The sequence below is a fragment of the Epinephelus lanceolatus genome, chromosome 14, assembly GCF_041903045.1.
Source record: "Epinephelus lanceolatus isolate andai-2023 chromosome 14, ASM4190304v1, whole genome shotgun sequence".
In the NCBI taxonomy this organism is placed as follows: Eukaryota; Metazoa; Chordata; class Actinopteri; order Perciformes; family Serranidae; genus Epinephelus; species Epinephelus lanceolatus.
In genome coordinates this window covers 9,969,595-9,994,130 of record NC_135747.1, presented here as the reverse complement: position 1 = coordinate 9,994,130, position 24,536 = coordinate 9,969,595, and the positions used below count along the sequence as shown (strand labels likewise).

At 40.8% G+C, this 24,536-nt stretch overlaps 1 protein-coding gene across 2 annotated transcripts in view; it reads right to left on the bottom strand.

The window, feature by feature from the left end:
* The window catches only part of tfpia (tissue factor pathway inhibitor a), a 68,109-nt gene that overhangs the window by 19,317 nt on the left and 24,256 nt on the right, over positions 1-24,536 (bottom strand). For both annotated transcript variants that reach the window (XM_033618252.2, XM_033618251.2), the window contains exon 2: positions 8,450-8,650. In XM_033618252.2, the coding sequence (XP_033474143.1) occupies positions 8,450-8,650 (201 nt within the window). The remainder of the gene's footprint in view (positions 1-8,449; positions 8,651-24,536) is intronic.

Genomic DNA, 24,536 nt, shown 5'->3' with positions numbered 1-24,536 from the left:
GGTTGTGTGTCTCTATGTGTCAGCCCTGCAATAGTCTGGCGACCTGTCCAGGGTGTACCCTGCCTCTCGCCCGATGTCAGCTGGGATAGGCTCCAGCCCCCCCGTGACCCTCAAGAGGATAAGCGGTTAGAAAATGGATGGATGGATGCACTGTACACATCCAGATGGGTGACAACATAGAGTTTCTTAGTAAGGTGCTGGGCCACCATGTGCTGCCAACAGCTTCAGTGTGCCTCAGCATTGATTCTGCAAGTCTGTGGAACTCTACTGGAGGGACAAACACCAGTCTTCCAAAAATATATTCTCTCATTTGGCGTTTTCATGATGGTGGTGGAGAGCACTGTCAAACATGTTGGTCCAAAATCTCCCATAGGTGCTCTAAGTCCAGTTGTTCAGAGATCATCTGATCGGATTTCGGCTATCTGATTGGATCAAATCTTGAAAAGGCTTTTTTTCAAATGAAAAAAGGGATCCTGAAATCAGATTAGATCACACAATCCAGTCTTGGTTTTTATCTGGATCAAACTTTTAATATGCGTTTGATTATCCTGATCCCAACAGAAGGTTGGATTCAAGATTGTTATCAAGAAAAAAATTTATTAAAACTTTATAAATTGGTCAACTAAATACACATTTATTATATTTGAGTTTTTGAAGAGTTACTGTAATAAATTGGATAAAGTAGAATGTAGGTTATCTGTTAAATACTTCTTGTTTCATTGTGACAGCTATTTGGGGATTTATTTCAGGGGAACAACATCATTTTTTTAACTGAAAGTCTTAAAGTTACAATCTCAAGGATGTCCACTTCATTTTCTTTGGCAGCACCTATTGCGATGTGGTAAGTGCAGTGTGTTTGTTGGCAGACTGAAAACATTGTTCTGTGTAGTCCCATGTAGAGCCCTGGTAGTCTAGATTTTGTAATGTTGAAAAGTTTGTATCTGGATCAGGGTGATCTGATCTGTCATCCTGGAAGAGAGCACCCCAATCAGGATGGAAATGTTTCATCATGGGATAAAGGTGATCATCAGAACAATTTTTTGATGATTTGCAGTGACCCTTCCCTTTGAAGTGAAGTGGACACAAACCATGCCAGCAAAATGCCTCCCACAGCATAATCCCCTCACTCATTATGTTTCTCTAATCATTATTCTGGTTTTCCCTTTAATTTGTCACCCATCTGTCTGTGTTTACTTGCTCGCAGTCATCTTCTTTGTCTTTTGTGGGCTCATTACTATGCTGTATGCTGATCACTGGTCAGTGGAATAGCATAACACTAGCAGCTGGATTGTGTATGATATTTGACTTTGACCACTGAGCCAAAGTCACCGCCCAGAACTGTAAAAGTGGATACACACATAGAAGTGTGTTCAATTTAGATAAAAGCAGCCACTATAAGGTGTTATGCTGTTCTGCAACCTGCCCTTTTTATTCAACCAAGAACCAATAAAAATGTTGTGAAACTGCCCTTTAAATGCCATGGAACAAATCAAACTTTTATAGCTGTGTTTAACGTAGTGTCATTTTCTTTATGATCAAAAAGCAGCATGTTTCTCACTCATGAGTACGACTGCACACTCAGACCAGCTTTAATATCTGACAGTAACCTTCATATTTCGGTCCAAGCTGTTCTATGTAATGTCACCTTTAGATCAGCTGGAGCCAGAGACTCCACAGCGCCATCTTCATCTTTACAGTGCTGATTTGTTTGTGTGGTAACTGACGATGGTTCATCACACAGAGGCACCTACTGCATGTGGCATTGCCTGCAGGATGCAAATTAATCCATGCTCCTCTTGTCTGACTGCATTATGTATCCCATGGCATGCAATAAGAAGATGAAGGTTATTTTTTGCCAGTGGGAGAAAGCACTTTGTCACATGACAGAATAACACGCCATCTACATACGTTGATAGATGTGTCATTGCTGTCATGCAAGGGCATATTTCATCTTGAGCAGACAAGCTTCAGTATTATTGTTTTCCTGCTGTAAATGACAGACACCATTGCATACAGTCGGAGAGAAAGGTGTTTCGTCCTAGTCACTAGTTTCCTTTTGTGGATGTACAGTGTTTTTTTTTTTTACACTCATATCTCAACACCATTCCACTCAACCCAAGTGCTTTTGTACCACAGCAGTGCAGAGTAGATCATCTTATTGTCGATGAATTCAACTCCCAGAGGTGAAAGGTCTAATTGTTGCTGCTTTGATTGCTTTTCAAGAGCAGCAGCATTATGATATATTACTGACATCTTACAAAAGCTAAGTGCAGCGGAGTGAGTGGCACAATGTATCGCTGTGCTGTGAGGACTGCACTTAGCGGGTATTGCCATGCTGTTACCAATAGAGAAGATGAAGCAACAATCAATGAATGTCTTCTGCCACCGTAACTTTTCATCCAACTTTTACTCATTGTCATAACATGTGCAGTGACCTTTGACCCTCTACTTTCAGTCATCCTCAGGTGCTCTTACATAGTTATAAAACATCAAATTTCTGTTTTGTTTAATCCATGATTGCACCCTCTTGTGTGTGTGTATCCATTTTCCTTAGTGATGCAACACCAGAGAAAACTTTCTACCACTGAGGTAATGGATGCATCTTTCAATTGCAATCCACTCTGTGTGGCAGGCATAACACCCCAAAATGGTTTTTTAGGGTGGTGTGAGAAGAAATAAGTGAATCTGTGTTATAAATATCTGGATGTTCTCATCTGCTTTATTTTGAACTCAACACTTACCTGGGAACACTGCCATAGCTCTACTCCCCATCCATCAGAATCCAGTGGGGAAAAGAATTTTTAGCTACATTTTTCATTTGACTCTAATTGAACGATAAAAAACAACCTAAAATCAGGCTCTTTTACAGCAAACTGAATGCACTCCTTTTTCCATGTAGCCTACAGGCACCACAACCAGATCCAGATAAACACATATATATTAGATGCACACACTGCAGATGTCAAACACATGCAAGCATTCATGTATGCCCTGGGTGATATTTATTGCTTTATCTTTGCACTTAGTTAATGCGATTATTATCCAATTACAGCCTTTATCTAATCTGTTTAATAAAATATGATATTGGCAGTGATGATATGATTACCATCTGTTGGTGTAGGGTGACCGCATGGTGATGTGGAGATAGCAGATTCCTGTCCCTTCAGTTTGAAACTAAAACTGTGCTTTCCACAATGCTTTTACAATACAGTTTGGGAATTAGGCTGTTCTCTTTTGTTTAAAGCAAGTAAACCTTCTCTAAATCCCTTTCCAAAATGATGACTGTCCAATCATAGCTTGGCACCTGTATTTATGTACACCAGGTCTCAAGCTTTGGAGTCTTTTCCACATGGTCAAACCATTCTCATTCTGTGGGTGACAAATACAACAGCTTGGTCAGTGCTCTTTGGCATTTGACTCTGACCACAAGGCACCCTTTAGTGTCGATCCAGGCTTTAACTCCAATTTAAACCTCTTCGTGGCAATGAAAAGTGAGAGAGTAAAAAAAAAAGTTCAAATTAAAGGTGGGAGGAAGGAGTGGAGGACAGGACAAACAATCACAGGACTTTCACCCAAGAGACCAGTGTTCATGTCTGGTGTGAAACCAAAAGTCTACATTAAGTTCTTTTAGCCCAAACTATGATCTTTTTTCTAAACGTATTTTTGGTGACAAAACTTACATTTTCTGTATACAATGAAATTTATTTTACAAAAAAAACTATGCATGTAACAAGCAGAAAGTGATACGTCATCCTTAAGTGTCCAAAACTGATGCTAGAGGAGTACCTAGAGCACCAATGTTTGAAGCGTAGGGCCACTGACTTAGCTGCTGCATTTGAGTTGGGAGGTGTTCTTTGTATCCAAAAAGGAGTTAAGTAAAAGTGTGTTTGTTTGTTAAAAGGAATGGTGCTGATATTACCATATCTATCAAACTAGCTTTCTACTTACAGTGACATAACGTTAGTGAAGGTAATAAAAGGAAAACACACTGTAACAGGAGCTAACTATGTTATTTTGTGGGGTTACAGGCAATCTGTAACTCCACGGCTTCTCTGAACTTTTTCTCTTGCATGAAATCTTGGTTGTAAAAGAAACAAATTGGTTTTAAATATGAATAATAAAGTATAAACCTTGTGTGCATTTGTGTGGCTTCTCCCATTGTGTTTTGCAGTAGTACCCATAGAGTCTAATAGCTGCTAACTAGCCATACTCTGCAATATGAGATCTGCTCCTTTATTTCTATGTTGTTGACATGGATCATCATCTGGTGAAAATAATGACTTTCATTCATTCTTGTATTTGGATCCCCATTAGCCACTACCAAGGTATCAACTACTCTTCCTGGGGTCCATACAAGCAAACATTACAACTAAAGTCTTTATTGTGTTATTGTGTCATCTCACTGTGCTGATAGCATGATAACATGTTTGTAGTCATCAAACACATACTTAAGAGCATTTTGCAGAGTTTTCATTTTCAAACAAGTTAGCTGGAAATGTGGAAGAAAAGACTCAGCTAGAGATGGAGTTTTCACCCATCCCATGGCATTCATTAACTGAGTAGCTGCAGCTGGTTCAAGCTGCCAGCGACAGGTGTCATTTCAGCCGTGAAATCAACAGTTGCAGAATAAAAATGACAAACCAGCTTTAGTTCTCTCTGAAGTCTCACTGAGGAACCATTGTTACAAAAATGACTGCAGTTTCAACTGTCAAATGTGGCAATGTATCATTGTAAACTACATATGTGCCACACTAGAATTCAAAGCTTGACATGCACAATAACGGTGACTAAGACCCCGCTCACACAGAAAGCATTTTACAGGTTGCAAAACCTGAGGCGCAACGCACTGCATTTTTTTTTAATTGAATGCTTGTTTTTATTGTTGCCAGGCAACCACCCCATCACCTCCTTACCCTAACCTTGCCATACAATCGATCTACCCTTAATTTATTTTTGTTATATTTTGTCTTATTTACGCTGTCAGCAAATAGTTTGTTGCGCACAGAGAAATGGAGATCTATGTGGGTACATGAGACTCTGAAAAAGAGGGTGGATCATGGGAAGTACCACCAGTTGGTCCAGGAGCTTCACCTCTATGATGGCCATGTCCAGGCATATTTTAGGATCACTTGGGGGCAGTTTGACAAGCTACTGTTTATTGTTGAGATTAGGTAAACAAAAAATGAATATTAAGTATAGGGAGTCCATTGGTCCGGTCAAGCACCATTGCTTACCAACTGTAACCTTGTTGTCCTGACCACCACAGAAGGCACACATCTTATATCATTCAATTGGACTGCGGGAAAAAAGTGGAGATGATGTGGAGTGCCTTACCACTCTGAGTTGAAGCTGAACTCGAGGAGTTCAGAGCACTCCAGCAAAAATGCCAGGTCCATGTCATTGGTTCGACAGCCCATTGGTTCGACATCCCATTAGTCCGACTGTCCGCGGTGCTGAACGACTCATGGCGGGCGTATGGTGCGCCGCGACCGGCTTGAGGCGGAGCAGGCTCACGGCTTATGTGTTTGCCACTTTCTTTTTCATTTTAACCCACACCATGATCTTTTCCTGACCCTAACCAAGTGGTTTTTGTGCCTAAACCTAACCAGACCTTAACCACAGGGCATCATGATGATGTCGGAACGGACTTCGGAACAATGAGTTTAATATGGTCGGAACAATGGGATGTCGAACCAATGGGCTGTCGAACCAATGGGCAGTTCCCAAAATGCCAGGCACCTTGAGCTCAGACACGCAAGGCATGTAGCAACGCAAAAACAGCAAACAAAAAGCTTTATTCTCATTAAAAATCAGTTACAAAGCCTCCAGCTGCTAATTTTTTTTGTGTGTGATCTTGGCCTGAGAGACTTAGCAAATATTTAATATCCAGTGAGTGAACATATTTTTGTCACATTCAACTGGGCTAATGGCTGTTAATGGATATGCAGTGGTAGTGGTTAGCCTCAGTTTAGGAACTTTCCCATCTTCAACCACAAGGTCATCTTTGTCAGGCTGGCCAAGTGGTCCTTGCCTCTTTTACATGGTTACCATAAGAGTTTCCCCTTCTTAAGAGGTGTTTCGTTTCATTGAAACAAACACCCTTTTTATGATTTTTGAAACATAAATGTGATGTCCAGAAGTAAGACGCTAATGTTAGGTTATAAACAAACTTGCCTACACCATGGTCAAATGACTTTAATATTGCAAACACAACAAGGCTGTAAAGCTGTCTCATTTAGCCACTTGATATCAACTGTAAGACATGTATTGGCTTCAAAATTCACAAGTTGGGCATTTACTGGCGTATTTTATGTTGTAGTAGAACAAAACATGAAATTCTATCAAGCTTGTATTAACCACAGACCTTTTTTCAGGCATCTAATCCATTGACAAAGGAACCAGAAGTGCTAATATGCTAATTATGTTTTGGGTTTAGCGAAAATATCAGAGAGAGAGAGACAGAGATTCAGCTATACATGTGAGACTCAGTCAGACCCAGACTAAGGGCCCGTCCCAATACCCCCCCTTAGACCTAACCCTTGGCCCTACCCCTAGATTTGTGCGTTCCTGCGAGGGGTAGGGGTGTCCCAATTCCTTTTTGCGTATAGGGGTAGGGGGCATAACAAGGGGTAGTGGGTATGAAACTAGCCCTTCGTAGTGAGTGATTTCAGATGCTGACTTGCCAGCGAGGGGTAGACATCGCCATGGCTACCACCGAGCAAGAGACGGGGAAAAAGTTCATACATGTATGTATTATTTCACAAATAAACATGGAACTTTTGTAAAAACGTTTTCGAATAACTGTGTATTTGTGTAGAGAACAGTAAAACAATTTTTTATTGCTATTCACGATGTCTAGATTGGAGTTGACAGAAAGCTAGCCAGCTAGCTAACATTACCGTCACCAGGTTGCTTGTTAGATAGCTAGCTAGTTCGCACTATCTGGCGTCTGTCATCTGTCCTGTTCTGAAAAATCGTCGTATTTTTCACATTTTGATAACACACCAGCTAGTATAACTATGCTGCCTCGTAATGCTAGCTGGTAAGCTAGCTAGCTAGCTAGCAGAAGTCCCCTGTCGTACATATCATTTCGTCGTCTGTCGTTAATCAAACAAAGCATGATGAATATAGCAAAAGCGATCAGTAGGATGAACTCAACTGGAGACTCCATTGTAGATGCCAGTTGGAAATGTAGATGGCTCATGGCTTCCTGTTTAAACAGATACATATGCGTGAATATAACTGACACGGTGACGTAGTGAGTGGTGTCCCAATTCCTAGGGAGAGATTTCAACCGCTACCCCTCGTTGCTTCATTTTGAGGGCCAAGGGGGAGTGGGCAAGGGCTAGGGGTAGGGCCAAGGGCTAAGGAGTAGTGGACAAGGGGGGGGGGGGGGGGGGGGGGGGTATTGGGATTGGGCCTAAGATGATGCATGAAAATCAGCGACTAGCAGACGTATCAGAATGGTAAATGTAGTTAGCATCTTTTATTTGTTTATGTTGTTTGTTAGCTTCGTAGCTTGTAACTGGCAGTAGCTGACACAGCGTTAATGGTTGTGAAATGTACAATAATTTCTGCTTCAGTGTTAGTGCTGACACTGCCATGATTTATATGCAAAAAACGGCACACTACCATATTTGCTGTCAAAACGTTCACTCTGCTCTCTGTGCTGACAAGTACCCTCTGTGCTGGAGCTTTTGTATTAGTGATGTACCTAACATGGCTTGCTGGGCTTACGTTTGAATCTCAGATTTTCCGGAAGTGCATCAACATCGCCCCCCTCAGTAGAGGGATGTGACCACAGGCCTCTGTTAACAAACTTTGCACAAATATCAGTATATCAAGGTCATACATATCAAAGGGCCATACACAACTTTAAAAACTGTTTTCAGATTGAGACAGACTGACATGAGAGTTTGGGGATTCGATAGTTTGAAGACTCTGTTATTAGTTATAATCAATTAAACATCAACATCAACTTATCATCAGTTTAGTATGTGTAACCCATAAATAATAGAATACTGTCTGCCTCTCTTAAATGTGCCCATATTTTTCATTAACCAGATGCCTCTAGGAAAACTGTTCAGAATTAATGTGCTGGCAATGTTCCCTTTTAGCCGCATACCAACAAAATGACTTTGTAATAGGATTTTATGCCCAAGGTGGCAATAAAATCTAATGAGGAACAACGGTCCTTGAAAACAAAACTGATCATTTGCTAACAACAATATAACAATGCAAAGCTATAATATATCCTTGTCCTGTGTACTGTGATTATGAAAAATAGGCTTTTTGTATCCCTTTGTATCAGTGGTGTTGGGATCTGTGTTCACTGTTACTGTTAACTTAAAGAGGAGATTGTTGAAAAAGATGAATTACTGGAAACATGTCAAAAATGTGGGGTTTTTTTTTATGTAGTTGTAAGTGTCAGCCAAAGGGTTTGACTCACCTGAGACAACGCAGGTTTCCTCACATGCCTCCAAGGTCTCGAAATTATTGTCATTTCCCCCACAGCCTCCATATTCAAACAGCTCACAGCGGCCTGTGTCGACACTGAAGAAGAATCGGTCCTTACTGGCCTTGCAGGGCCCCGGCTCGTCCTTCAGGGCGCACAACTCATTGAAGATGAAGAGCTCGGGTTGAGCTCCGTCTGTTGAGGTGGGATAGAAAGGCAACTTTTAGCGCTCTGCTTCTTGTGGCGCTCTGTGAAAAGGTTTTTTGTGTTGTGTGGGAAGAAATTAGGTCACAGCATCAAACTCTAACCTCGGGCTTTGAGATAAGGTAAAGTTGCATGACAGTATAATTTTCCAAAAAAGACTTCAGTGTATGGTTTGACAGCTTACTGTTTTTAGATACTCTGCTGCAGAGACAGACTCTGTGAAGGATTTGTAAATGGCACAGCATGATGAGCTGTGTGACCTGACTGAATATTTAGACTGAATAATTAAAAATATGCAATAATGTAAAGTCACACACATACTATTTTTTACTTCCATAAAATAATTCTTAAATACTACATCTGGTGGAAACACAAGTCTGCAGGTGCTGTTTTTTTTGTACTTGCACTGAGAATAAGGAACCATCAGGGAGCACCTAAATCCCCCCAGTACATAAAAGCAGATCCAGGCAGGTGGCAGCTGGCAGGAGAACAGTAAGTGAAAGCAGCAGAAATTTCACAGAATGCAGCAGCACACAGCAACAGTTTGCAACGCAGTACATCAAGCAGTACACTGCACAGCTTGAGAGACTGGATGATCAGAGCCTATTTTAAATAATATCGTGGAGACCGTGTCTGATGTTTGGCGAATATTCTGCTGGACAAATACAGAGGTCCCATTATTCATAATTGTTAGGATCAGATACGGTTGCCGAAAATGAATTACCTCTGCATACACACACTCCTCTGCTGTCATTATCATTCATAAACGCTGGCTCATTCAAACCCATAAAAAGAGGTGACATGAGACCCTGTGAGCTCTGCTAACCACTGTTGCGAACGTTAAATCACTGTCTCAGTGTGCTGTTGGGAAATGGCTTCCTCGGCCCTCATCCCTGCTGTTTTTAGGTCAGGTCTCTGTTATGCCTGCCTGTAGCGGTGCAGTTACTTAAAACCCACTGAGAGAAGAGGGATCTCTGTCCAAAAGGATTTGCAGATGGCTGAGGCTTGAGTGACAGTATTTAAAATGTCCTTCTGTATTGCACATTCAATAACCTTGATGTTAAGTGATCATCCATTGAATGTTTTTATGTCATTGCATTTTTCATGATGAAAGCACAGGGTGGAGAGTGACACAAAATGGGGGGGCAGGAAAAGGTTGAAAATGCAACTAATGAGCTGGAATAAGAATGTGGTCAGGTTCTTAGTCATGCCTGGAGTGCGGCTATATGGATTGCAATGTTGGTCTGTTGGTTGAGTGATCCACCACCTTAGCTAAGACTGAATCGCTCACCAGCCACTGAATACAATGTGATGGAATGTTGTGAAGACATTAATGTTCCCCAGAGGATTAATCCCATAGACTGACAAATTCATTTAATGTCGCCTGCAGGTCAAACTTTTCACTTATCCAGTGACATATCCTATCATCTACTTTACTGACTGTAATAAAATTTTGTGGTTCCCAAAAAGTGAATCCTTCTGACTTTGGTGTGGGGGCGGTGGCGTGCACACCATCATGATGGGCCCTAGTGCACGCTATCGTGCATGATTTGTCTTGACACAAATAGAGACTTGACATTAGACAGCATCAACATACATATTACCCAGCACTCATCATTGCATATCTGACAAAAAGTATCAGAAAGTAAGAAATCATTAATTTAATTGAACAGTTTTTTTATAGTATATTGACAGGATTTATAGCTTATAGAATAGAATAGAAATACATTTATTAATCCCTGAAGGGAAATTCAGCTGTCCAGCAGCTCATAATAAAATAGACATAAAATAAAACATGTCAAAATAAAATAAGTGCACAAATAGAGAGAGCTGCTGGCTGGCTGCAGACTCTTAGTGTTCTTTGAACAGAGCTTTTGTGCACATAACATGTGTTCTTTTTATCATCATCCAGTTCTTTTTACTTTTCTGGCGAGACTGCAAAGTTGTAAATTAAACATTAAATTCTCTTTCCAGTAAGGTACAAAGTTCTATCAAAACATTTGATGGGAACCACCCTGCCCTGTCCTATCAGCACAGCAGTCAACAAACAGTCCCTTTGCTAGGTAACGTAATGAGAGCAGCGGCTCACCACAGTTTCTTGCCCTCTTTCCTCTTCTGTCCAATTCTAATTTATAACCAGGGATTGGGGACACCAATCAAATACTCCAATTCCCTTCCTTCCCCCCAACCTGTGGTTTTGCTATTGCATGTGGGAAATGTGGTGAGGGCAGTGGGCTTCCCTGCAGAGACTTGTGGTAGTTTTTATTTACGTTCTTCTTGTCATGTTTGATAAGGAGTAGAAGATTGGGTCATCTGGCAGGGGAGAAATTACACAGCGACACAGGGAATCTGGGTCTCTGTCTAGTACCCAGCCCCATTTTGGCTATGTAAACACACTGCAGTGCTGAACCTCACTCTTTTCTTAGTCAGTGGATGCTTTAAGCTACCATAGCTGCAACAGTACGGTGCCTTTTGGGTTAAAAAAAATTCTGACATGGTGCAGACTTGTAAATAAGAGCGTTCAATAAGCCCAATTTTGGCCGCCCAAGGAGAGGGAAGAAAACACTCCTCTGATTGATTTCTCTTCTTCTTGTCTGAGACAGACCAAAGTACAATAAGCAGTGTGTTCTTCAATCACTCGTGTCCAATATCCAGACAGAGGCATTGTGAGGCAGTCCATAAAAAACCCAACCAAACATTTTCTCTGCAAGGAGACTGGAAACGGCCCTTTTTTTAAAAAAAAAAATACAGTCTGCAACTTAGGATAAATGTTTACCATGCACAAAACACCTCATTCCCAGTGAATTATTCATTCAAACACAGCCATCACATGACCCAAAGTGCAACACACAGGTTATGATTGCATGGACAGCAGTCTTTCAAACAGGGGAAGCTCACTTTAAGTTTACATCATAAAATCTGTCATATTGTAGCGAGGCAGTAACTTATAAAAGGAACATTTAATTGAAGCCGTTTTTCAACCACACTCATGCCATAGAACCACAGCAAAACACACCTCAAAGATTTTCAGATGGGTTTACAAACGGTGAAAATGAGCTATATCGCTTATGAAAATACGGAACCACAGACTCCACTCGCAAACATCCGCATGGGACTGAGCTCAAAATGCGAAGTGCTGTCAATCACAAGGGGGTTCAGCCTTTTAGACAACTCCTCCAATCATCATGCATACACAGAGCGTCCTCTCCCGCCTACCGCTCCATTAGGTCCCAGGAAGCTGAGCCTCCCTGGAAGTGACGATATTGTCACATTTATCCAATGACCGTCTCACTTTGCTGCATGAAAAAAAACTGCTTAGTGCTGTCTCATAGGAATGCTTGGAGGCTCCACGTCCACTGTGCTGACACAAGAATGTACAACAGGGAGGTTGCGTTTGAAAACTGGTCGTAAACAGCTGACATTTGAACATCATAGTCGTGATGTTAAAGGCATCCTAGCGCACGTTTAATGCAATGTAAATTCTTATTTTAATGTAAATTCAATAGTGCATATTTGACCATTTCTTCTATGAAATTTTAGGGGAAGTTCAGCCTCCTTTGTTGTCTCAGAGCACTCGCCCCTGATGGACAGTCTTGAGCTCAGAAATCCATGGGCAACATTGGGCACCCATGGGAGGATCATACTGTGAATAGTAATGTTGTTGAGTGAAGATGCATTGAGGAATAGACACAATGTCAAAGCATGGTTTGAACTTGGGGCTAAATCTATGCCTCTCTATTTAAAATTTGTGTGACACCTGAGGGCACCCTTGTAGGTTTTGACCACTCAGTACTTTCATAAAATGATATACAGTACATTATTTTGTATCACCTTGTAAACTGCAGCCAGAAAAGATTGTTAAACCTGTGCACAGCAACTTTCAAATTGAGGGACCTTCCGCCAACAACCAGGTCTTCTGAAATATTGATGTTTTTAATAAGATGTATTTTGGAAAAGGCTAAACAGACTTGCAGTGATAAGTAAGCTGGTCAGTTGACACCTAACTCAAACTAAAAACTATTTATTCTAGTGTCTGTCCACAGACTGTTGTTCCTCATGTTGTCCTCTGTAGCTCTCTGCTAGTAGCAGCTGGGATCTGCTTAACACTTCCGTCGCTCTGGATTTGTTTTTGTTGTTGTGTGTTGTGTTCAAAGACATTTTGAAATCCCATTTGAGCTGGCAGAGCTTCTAGACTGAGACAGATAGAAATCAGATTGGAATCACATTTCAAACTACCTCCAAACGTGGTTTGGATCGCATTTCATGTGTTCTTGTGTGTCCACTCTCCCTGAAATCAATCTGGATACACCCTGCGTATGCCAAAAAACAAAAAACGATTTGAGCTGGCAGTGTGAACAAGGCCTTAATAGCAACCTTTACTTGTTTATGTGGGCCCTACTCCAACTACTATTTGAGGCTTAGCCATTATTTGAATACTGGAATTTCATATATGTGAATTCTCAGTATATGGTGATGTGGTGGCCTTTGTGCATCTTGTCAGCTTTATAACAGTTCAAGTTGCATGACGCAGTTTCATAGTAACCCAGTTAGAATTGCTAAAGGCTACACAATGATTAAACATCAAAACAAAGGGAATGAACAGCATGAGATATTATTTAGTTTTACTCTTTTTTGTCCGTCCCCAATTCTTGCAGAAGTGGTCACACTCTTCCAGGCTGACATTTGTTAGAAGACAACTTTAGAAAGCGCTTATGCAATAACAAGTATTTTTTGCAGACTAGACAGCAGACAGCAGTTTGCAGACTAAACATTAACATTTCAAGTAAACTGGGTTAAAAAAAAAAAAAAAAAAAGACAGATTTGCACACCGCTGAATGCAAACAACCTTTCCATGCAATCCATAAATCCATCCAAAGCTCCAGATCTGTCATCAGGAATCCTCCATGTTGTTGAACAGAAGGTAAATAAATATAGTCCCACTCGCACAATGCATCAGCAAAACCCTTGGAAGGAAACCAACAAATCAGCCAGCTCCTTGAAACATAGACCATGCTGAAAAGGGAAACAGATTTCAGATGCATCAAATTTCCATTGGCAGCGAGTCTCCTGACTATTGCTGACGGGCGCAGCTTGGCCAAGATTTGCACACACGCTCACACATTTGGATAAAGATCTGAGTTGCTCAACATATGCACTGTGCCAAGCACCTCTGTAATTCCCGAGATGGGCAGGTTGAGTCGGTTTGAGGCCCAGTCCTGGCTTGTTTAATAAACCAGAAGATTATCCTGTATATCCATTTCAAAGTCTTTTAGCAAAAGGGACTTAAGTTCAAACTGTACAGCAGCCTTGAAGCAGCAAATAACAAAACACAGCCTATTAGTGATGACTCAGCAAAAGACAACACACCAAAGAGCACACACTGTTAACAGGATGACAGTAAAGTATGATGTGCTAATAAAACAGCTGGAGAAAGTGAGACAGATGTAGACAGAAACAGAAAGAAGGAGCAGAGCGATGCCAAAGTCTTGACAGCTCCCAGTGGTTCTGTCATCTGCAGCCTTAACTATATATGACTTTACACTCCATAAGAGAAAATTGTCTCAGTGCTGTCTTAAGGTTATCTTTCCCAGCTTTTTCCCATGCTGTGCAACTGACAAGGAAACTTAGTAAAAAACAGTAAAAAGTAACAGTAAAAGTAAAAGGTATGCATAAAACTTTGCTGACTAACTTGAAGAAGTGTAAAGAACAACAACATTCAGAGACATTAGTATCAATAGAAGCAATGAAAAAAAATATCACAGAAGTGGAGTGAGAAGAAAACAGTTCAAGTGGCTGAAAAGAACACTGCATTCTGATGTGTACTCATTATTAAAGTATGAAAAAAAAGTGGTTGACCAATTTTTCAGTTATGCCGATTTATCACTGGCGCCAGTGGGTCATTTTAAACCACTATCATTATCAGCGGGACTTGGCTCCATTAGTGGCCAATGGCTGCACAGCCGCTAACCAACACATTCTCACTCTGACCGCATGACATATTGGCGTTAGGTCATGGACTTTCCACGTAAAGATAGGACTTGGAAAGTCCCCTTGGTGTGTTGGTTGTTTATGTTCTGGACACTTTGTCAACTTCTGCCAAACGAACCTGGTTACATTTTGTTAACACGCAAGTGGGTGGGTTTAGGCAACAAAAGCGTGTGGTTGGGTTTAGGAAAAAAGAACAGGGTTTGACTTTATATCACTTGCTGGACCACAACAGCAATTCCAGGGCTTTCGTGCTAGAGCACTAGTGCAAAAGTTGGTGAGTTCGTGCATACTGCCACTTCCTGTTTCAAATTAAAAGCCCTCTAGGGTTTGGACCTAGTGTTGTTTTTTATGTTCTATGAATCATCCAGAAAGTATTTTGAAAACACATAGTACCCCACTCTAATGTATCTTGTTACAAATTACATTTGATTTTTTTTTCAGCCCTGTCAAATACCAATCACAAGTTAGTCAAAAGTAATTGAAATACAAGGAAGAGAAATGTCAATTAAAGGGGATTTATGGTTGTGGGAAGACCCTAGGCACATAGCCTACGGACGTCACCTATGGCGTTGTGAGCATTTTTACTTCTGCGGTGGTGTGTCTGTGTCACTCTGCAGTTACACCTCCAAAACACTAGTTGGCAGCGGAGGAAGTGCTGTAAAGTTTAATTGATTCAAAACACACCCAAAACACACATTAAATATGGCTTAGTAGAGACAATTTCAAACACAAGTACACACATTGGCTTCACTATAACTCGCAGCATTCGCAGACGAACACTTGTCTTTATCTGGACACATTTCCCCCACAAATACAACATGCTAATGTTATTAGCACAAGCCTATGGCATTTGACATTGCATAAATTAGCCTAGCAACTAGCGATCTTCTCATCTTCTCATATAAAACCAGGGGCAACGGCAACATTTAACAAAGGTAACGTCACACAGTTTGGCTCCATTACAACTCACAAAGTTCACTGACAAAACAACTGTCCTCTACTAAACACATTTTTAAACAAATACAACATGCTAACATTATTAGCACAAGCCTATGGCATTTTACATTGTATAGATTAGCCTAGCGGCCGGCGATCTTTCCCTCTTCTCATATAAAGCCAGGGACAACAGCAGCATTTGAGAAAGGTAACGGCACACAATTTGTCTCCATTACAACTCACAAGGTTTACCGACAAAACAACTGTCACACTAAACACGTTTTCCAAACAAATACAAAATGCTAATGTTATTAGTGCCAGCCTATGGCATTTTACATTATATAAATTAGCCTAGCAACCAGCAGAGATTTCCTCTTCTCATATGAAACCTGGATAAATCCCGAAGTAGCCTATAAATCCCTGAAGGATAAATCACACACAAGACTTAAAATGCTATTTTAATGGAGGCCTTACTGTCAGCCTACAATTTATTGTTTCTTATCTGTGAACTAAAAGTAAATACAAGCTTCGTTTCCACTGAGGGAAATTGTGTCAGTATACAGCGACAGACATGAGGTCTGATTTTGTAGTTAGTTTGGTGTTATTGTTATATTTATGTGAAATATTTTAGTATTTTATTTTATTTTATTTAGTACTTTGACTTCATTTTCAGTTTAACAGCTTCTGATGAAGTCAAAGATTGTTTATTTCTGAAACTGTTAAAATGTTTCCATATGGGTGCGGGTTGATATCGCCTAATTTTCAGTTTAGTATTGTTATTAAAATGGCCTTTAAAAATCAGCTGAGGCATTGTGCTAATATAAAGCTCAATATTTACAGCAATTACAAAAATGGTGAAGCAGAAATCCTGTTGTTTAAATAGCATGTGTAAGGCTTATATTTTCTATCTCTTCTAAAATAACAATGTCAGTGTCACTGTTCAACCAAAATAGACAGAACGCAGCACTATGATCATTGGAACAAACTTGTGTTTTAATAACAAAACTCAGACATTTTTTTTTATCAACATCTGGTTCCCAATCTACACGATCATGTTGATTTTGGAAATATATTTGTGCAAAGCAAAACAGCATTGTACACGTAAGTACACTACCTAACAGCAATCTACAATCAATGACATCATCAATGAGTCAGAAAGTGCAACTGAGTCCATCACAGTTTTTTGCATTTCACAACTGGATAAAATCAGAAAGTGGCATGTTCATGTGGCGTCAATGAAACAGGAAAAACAGTGAGTGAGCATTGAAGTGAACATTGATTCAAAAATAGGTGAACTCACTTATCCCTGTGTAAAATGCATACATGTATAAATAGTGGAGTTAGTCACCGATGGAACACTCATTTCTTTAATGACTCACGTCACTTAATGGTCCATGAAGCGAAGAGTACAAATTCCATTAAATAAAAGTGGCGCTCAATTGCAACACGTGCTCAGAGCAGTATGTGTGTGCTGCGGTTAAGAAACCGAAAGGGTGCATCAACTGTGCCAGAGTAATGTAAGAAACACTGTCAGGGTTTATCAGAGCCATGCCCTGAAGCCAGCGGAAAAAGGGCTGTGGGTGAGTCACAGCCTGTCCCAGCGTTTTTACAGCTGAGCTCAGAACAAACGAGGCTACCCTCATTATATATATTTGTGCGTTTGTGTGCGAGTGTGTGAGCATGTGTTTTATTTTTCTTTCAGGGTTGTCATTGTATTTTTGAGGATTACTGTAATGGCCCTGAGAACACAGCATTTTTGTTTGCTTTTTCATGAAAAGTCTGTAAAAGTGGAGCTTTTACTAAATTCAAGGTCTAGACATTTATGTGTTCAGATGTTGTCTTTTATTGGAGAAAGTACAAAGCTGTTATTCTATAGAGTGAGCCACTTTAAAAAAGTGCTGCATTATGAGTCATTTATAGCCTTAATGTTGCTAACTAGTTTCTATTTGTTCATTTAGCTACAACTGTGTGCCTGCCCTACTTAGTCAGTACCAAAGTGTCCAGTGAGTCCAGTTTTTTAATGGTTCGTGTTACAGCAGACAAAGTATATGACCTACAAACAAGTACAAAGTGTCTTCCAACATATTTACTGCAGATATTTACTGGACACAGTCACCTGTTAAGTGTCCAAGTAATATGATGTCACCATGTGTCATGCTAGAGGATGGAAAACCCATAAAGGAAATCTGAGAAATGTGTACTGTCAGAGAAAAATCTTTCCAGGAGAGTGTGTCGAGTATGTGACTGAAAAGACTGAATGAACCCTGAATGCCTTTCACTACTACAACTTGATGAAGTCAGATGAGCTACGCAAAGATGGGATTCATGCTTGCACTATTTTTGAACTGTGTGTACAATTCTTTACTAGAAAAAGTCTCACGGACGAGAACTTACCAATGAGTTTACCAAATCTATCTCAGATATATCTCCAGTCCTTGAACACATGAGCGTAGTAAGTGGCTGTGTGTTCAGCTATTGTAGTAAGATATTAATTTTATACTTGACATTGCTCAAGAGAATTCAAACATAATCATGACATTCAAAAGTATCTTTGTAAGAATAAGAATAAAAGAATAAGAATAAGAATAACTTTATTCATCCCCAAGGGGAAATTCAATTATCTGTCAGCTCATCTATTATATGTCAAAGAATTATAAAGCCTGATGGCTGTTGGTATATAGTATCTTCTGTATCTCTCTGTCCTGCATTGAAGAGAGAGGAGCCGTCCACCACAGTTTTTTTGGTCCATCAAGGTGTTGTGGAGTGGATGATCTGGGTTGTTCATGATGGCCTCGAACATCGATCACAGAGCCAGCTCTTTTGACTAGTTTGTCCAGCCGCCTTGCATCTTTGTGTCTGATGCTTCCTCCCCAGCAGACTAGCATAAAACAACACACTTGCCACCATAGACTGATAAAACATCTGCAGCATCTTACTACAGATGTCGAGAGATCTGAGCTTCCACAAGAAAAAGAGGCGGCTCTGCCCCTTTTTGTAGAGACCGTCTGTGTTTAGGGACCAGTCCAACTTATTATCCAGGTGTGCACCTAGATACTTATAGCTTGGCACCACCTCGATGTCCACCCCACAGTTGTTCACTGGCTGAAGAGGGGGCTTGGATCTGCGGAAATCTATGCTCATTTCCTTGGTCTTTGAGGTGTTCAGGAGGAGACAGTTCTTGTGACTCCAGTCACTGAAGGCTTTTATCAGGTCCCTATAATCAGACTCCTGCCCATTCCTGATACACGCCACAATAGCAGTGTCGGAGTATTTCTGGATGAGAGTTGTATTTGAAGTCCACCGTGTACAGTGTGAACAGGAATGGTGCCGTGCTGCTCATTAATGTCCCAGAAACACAGTTCCTCAACCTGACATATTGTGGCCTTCCTGTCAGGTAATGTGTGATCCAGGAGATAAAGGAAGGATCCACTGCCATCTCTGTGAGCTTGTCTTTGAGTATGTTGGGTTGGATGGTGTTGAATGCGCTTGAAAAATCAAAGAACATGATTCTCACATAAGCGCCAGGTTCCTCCAGATGAGCTAGGGCACGGTGAAGCATGTAGAGGACAGCATCGTTCACTCCAATGTGTTGTTTATATGCAAACTGCAGGGGGTCGAGTTTGTCTTTCACCTCAAGTCTCAGTAGGCGTAGAATCAGCTGCTCCAAGGTCTTCATGATGTGCGAAGTGAGGGCTACCGGTCTGAAGTCATTAAGTTCAGCTGGACATTTAATTTTTGTTACAGGCACAACACAGGAAGTCTTCCACAGTGCCGGCACCCGCCCCAACTGTAGACTGAGGTTGAAGATCTTGTGGAGAAGTTGACACAGTTGAGCATCACAGTCTTTGAGGAGCCTTAGACACACACCATCTGGGCCAGCAGCCTTCCCAGAGCAAAGTCTTCCCAGCTCCAACCTCACCCCATCTCTGTGACAGACAACAGTTAACAGCCACATATTGACCAGTTAACTGCTGTTAAGTCATGTCTGACAAAGTTTTAACATCAGACTGACAATATTATTAAGGGCTATAGAAATAAATGTTGATTGATTGATATTAGACAACTAGTCCATACCCATTGGTAGCTTTGTCACCTTCAAAAACAATTTCCCCCTGGGGATTAATAAAGTATTCTGAATCTGAATCTGAATTCTACCTATGCCAGTCCTCAATGCCTATGTGCAGTTTCTCATAGATTGACCACGTCAGTGAGTAGAAAAACGTGGGACAGACAGAATGACTGACTGACAGAATGACACACTAACAGTTTCCGTGATTATGTACAGCATACCATACCATGACATAGTCATACCAAAAATAGGAAAAAAACAAACATTGTTTTTGCCAAGAGGGAACTTTAGATATTGGTCCCTAGATTATGTTCACCGAGTTTCATGCAGATCGGTCAAACTTCCTAGGAAGTGATTGATTCAAAGTTTGCAATTTCAGTCGGTTGCTATAGCGCCCCCCCCTTTGGCCAATTGATGATGACCCTCTACCACCGTGCCAAATTTCACATGGATTGACCAAATCAGTGAGGAGAAAAAGGTGGAACAGACACACAGACAGAGTTTTCATCATTATATAGTAAGATACCATAAGATAGTAAGATATAGTGTGACGGCCCCTGCTTGGCTGCGTTGGGTGGTAGTTCATGCTATGTTGATGATGTAATTGGTGACATGATGTGTTGTCTTTTCCCCAAGGTCATCAGCTGATTGTTTGGATCAGGAGCACCTGGGCCCGGTGCGTGGACAGATAGAAGCGGCTGGCTGACGCCGTGCTCTCTCTCTCTCTCCCGGCTCTTCGCCAGTGCCCGTACTTTTGTTTGGCTTTTTTGTTTATTTAGGTTATCTCCACAACATCACACCTCGCACGCTCCACACTTTTTACTTTTGTATTTGAGTTCGCACTGTGTCTCTCCGCTTTTGTCATTGCCTGTGAGCCGGGTTATGACAAAATGGCACATTTGTCACAAACTGGCTCAGAGTATGTGACAAGAAGGGAGTCCACACAAAAGATTGACTTAAAACAAGCTGAATTTATTAAACTAAAATTAGATTAAATAATCAATGGAGTGTTTAGATCAGGAAAGTCAGTCATGAAAGCCATGCATGGGTGAGTGTCAGGTGTTCTGTGGAGGTGTTGAAGGTGCAAACCAAAACCAAAGATGCTCAGTGGAAAGGAAGGGAGAGACCAAGTGAACAGACTAGGCAGCGTTTATAGCTTGGAAGCCCAGGTGAACCTCATCATGGTAACGACCCTCCCATGTCAGCCAGCTGCCTGATGAGACTGGCTGAAACATTCTCAAAGACATTGGGAGGGGCACTTTAAAGTGTACTCCACAAAAGTGTTTAACCTCAATTTAGCATTAACAAACAAGTCACAAACCAGATTGATCATATATAACAAATCAAGCCTCATGTGTAACACTAAGGCAAGATTTAGCCTTACCAAAAAGATCGCACGAGCCCCCATTTTGTCATAACCCGGCTCACAGGCAATGAGATAGTAAGATACTACTGAGAGCTCTGCAAAATGGAAAATTTTAACATATTACTCAACCTTATCATCCACACTGCCAGACTACCTATCTGGCTATCTGTCTGAGATTGATGTGAGGCGATCACTAGATTGGTCATTTATAAAAAGACACACTGCTCTTCATATTTTTTTTTCAAGTATCAACGACACCACTGATGTTTCTTCTTTGACATGAAAATATTTGGGCACGCATAAATAATACAGACACCAACCAGCATGCATAGAGCAGATAAACGAGGAAAGAGCCATTCATTTATTTTGTGTTGTTTTGCAACTCACAGAATTAATGCAAAGTAGCTACAGCTGAGTACACTTGCTGGCGACAGTTGTCATGAAAGCCAGTGAAATCAACAGTTGCTTGCACTTTTACTTCTTCCAGCTTGCTAAGACACTGTCAACTAATTATGACTTAATATTGTTAATCAATTATTCTTATTTGTGTTATTATTAGTTTTATGTCTTTTAAAAATTATATTCATCCTTCTCCGTATATGAATATAGCACTCTTAAAAGTTATGTTAATTCCATCTGCTTGTGAGGCATCATCATTTGGGGTTTCCACCACACAGTTAACACTGTTAGGGTCAACATATTTTTACCTCACTCGGCGGCACCATAAATGTTGGGGTCAACACATTAGGCTTCACACAGAGGCACCAAATATGTTGGGATTTAATTGGCTATTGGAAATAATTAATAAATATTATTAATAATTAATAATTATGTTAAATAATGTGATTTAATTAACATTAAATCACCTTGTGGGGCACCATTCCCGTAAAGGGAAAAATGATAGCCAGTTAACGATATCAGTCTCATAAAATACGCTAAACTATTAATTTGGAGTTTGATTAATAATTAAATTAATGACAACAACCAAAATTAATGGTAATGCCTGAAGGATTTTGGAGTTCTTGACGCAGCAGAAGTTGACTATTCATTCACCCTTGTGCAACATTAAACAGACAGCAGGCATGATTCCAAAGAATTATATTTATTCACAAATTAGCAAAGCAAACCAAAACACACAAATTCTAACTAACTATATACAAGCTTGGTGTGTATATGTGTGTGTGTGTGTGTGTGTGTGTGTGAGAGAGAGAAAAGAGAAAGACAAAGGCGGGTGTGGTGATCAAGTAGCTGTTTGGCCTACAAAACAAAATGGCTGACAACAGAGAACTACCAAAATGGCCGAATCAAGGCTGCTTCAGTTTCGGGGGAGGTGTTTGTCTGACTGTGTGGTCAGGACAAAGACAAAAGAAAAGAAGCGGGAACTTTGAAAAGCCTGTTTGGGTGTAGCTCTGTTGAAAGCCTGTTTGTTAATGAGTCTGTCAATGTGACGTGTGCAGAGATTGTTTAGTTGCATGCAAGAATCTGTTTGTGAACAGTATTAGCAAACTAAACACTTAGCTTTGGTGAAGCCAACTAATCAATGACCTAACTGCAATCTATCACAACAATACTCAGTAAACAGCATCAAAGCACATACAACAAGTTAAACAGTCTTGCTTAGCCTGTAAAGCTGTGATAAGCTATGCCCAGTTGTTACATTACTGATCCTTGAATGGATGGGATAAAGACTCACTTTGTGGTGTGCTGCTTCGTTAGCCAGCAGAAGAAGGCTGGGAAGATGGTTCCAGCTGCAGTCTTTGTTGGGTCCTTTGTTCCAAAGGTTCTGATCCGAGGAAGCTGGTCGCTCAGGGTCCTTGCAGAGTTCAACGCTGGGTGCTAACTCACTTAGTTCCTTGTTGCTGGAAAGCTGGTTTGCAAACCTTGTGTTTGCAACTCTACCTTTCTGTTTCAGATCAGACAGTCTGTGATCAATTGCCCTCCCTTTAGTGGTTTGGGCTATGGAGCAGGGGTTTGGGCCTCTGCTGTTCCAGGCCCAACCGGAAAGAGGTGTACAGCTGCTACAGCAGCTGGAGCAAGGAGAGAGACAAAGTTCTGTGAAAGGGAGCAGATCTTGTACAGATGCCTGTGACATCACAGAGTCACATGTCACTGTAAAAGGTCTTGTCCAATCAAGTTTTGGGACTTGAGTCTCACTGAGGTGTGAGGTGAGATCTCCTGTGGAGATAGGTGTCGCATAGCCCTCTTTGTTTGAAGACAAAGAGCATGCAGAGGAAAAAGCCTTTAAATTGTCCTGTGATGATTTTACCAAATGATAAATCATCTGTGGTCCTGTGAATCCCAACAACACCATCACCAGTGTCATATTCTAGTCATACAGTAGACCTCCTGGACATCAGACACAAAATCGGACAGATACATATATAGCATGTTTTCATTGATAATGCCAAATGATGTCATGCTAATAAACTATTTACTATGACTCGTGGTTAAAGATATGACTTCATTATTAATACACGTTTGTCATAAAACGTCAATTAATAGACCAGGCTATTATTTGCTTAAATCACTGAACTCAACAGGCCTATATTGGGACAGGTGTCTATGTGGGGCAGGCCTTTAATTCCTTTCACACAAAATTGTTGCCCAGCAAAGATCGGGAAATAATCAAACTGTTTATTTAAACCACTATGAATTAGGGGTGTAACGATACATCGATCCACATCAATACATCGATTCATTGATTAATGATCAGATTACATCGACACAAAATGAAAACATTGATCCAAATCGTCATCTTAAAGATACACCTTTATTTTGAAATTCACACAGCACGTCTGTGTCACCATTTCCGGAAAAAATGGTGACACAGACACAAAAACACGGCACTGACCCTAGCTCCAGCGTTACCGTGCCAGAGGCCTGCACACCAGCTTTGACCAGTTTCTTTCTGCAAAAACTGAACAATAACTCAAAAAGAGCAACGAGTATCACAGGTGCCATTTCATATTTTATTTGCAAAGACATGAGACCTTACAGTGTTGTCGAGAATGATGGCTTTCGTAAACTACTGCATACTCAGGAGCTGAAATACACAATACCATTAAGACAGCACTTCAGTGAAACGTGCATACCGAGACTGTACACTCAAGTTAAAGATGAAGTTAAACGTGAGTTACTGCATGCAGACAGAGTCGCTATCACTACAGATGGATGGACGTCATGTACAACACAAGCCTACGTAACTGTAACCTGTCATCATATTGACAACGACTGGCAAATGAAGAATTATGTTCTTCAGACACGGATTTCGAATGACGCACACACAGGAGTAAATCTTGGCACAGTTTTGAAGGAGGCATGTGAGGAGTGGAATATAAACGACAAAAACCCTGCGCTTGTAACAGATAACGCCAGCAACATGTCTGTTACCGGAGTAGAGGCAAGTCTGTCACTGCACATCAAATGTTTTGGACATACTATAAACTTGGCCACACAGAAAGGCCTGAAATGTGCTGGTGCTGCACATCTTCTGGGGAGAGTGAGGCGGGTCGTGTCAT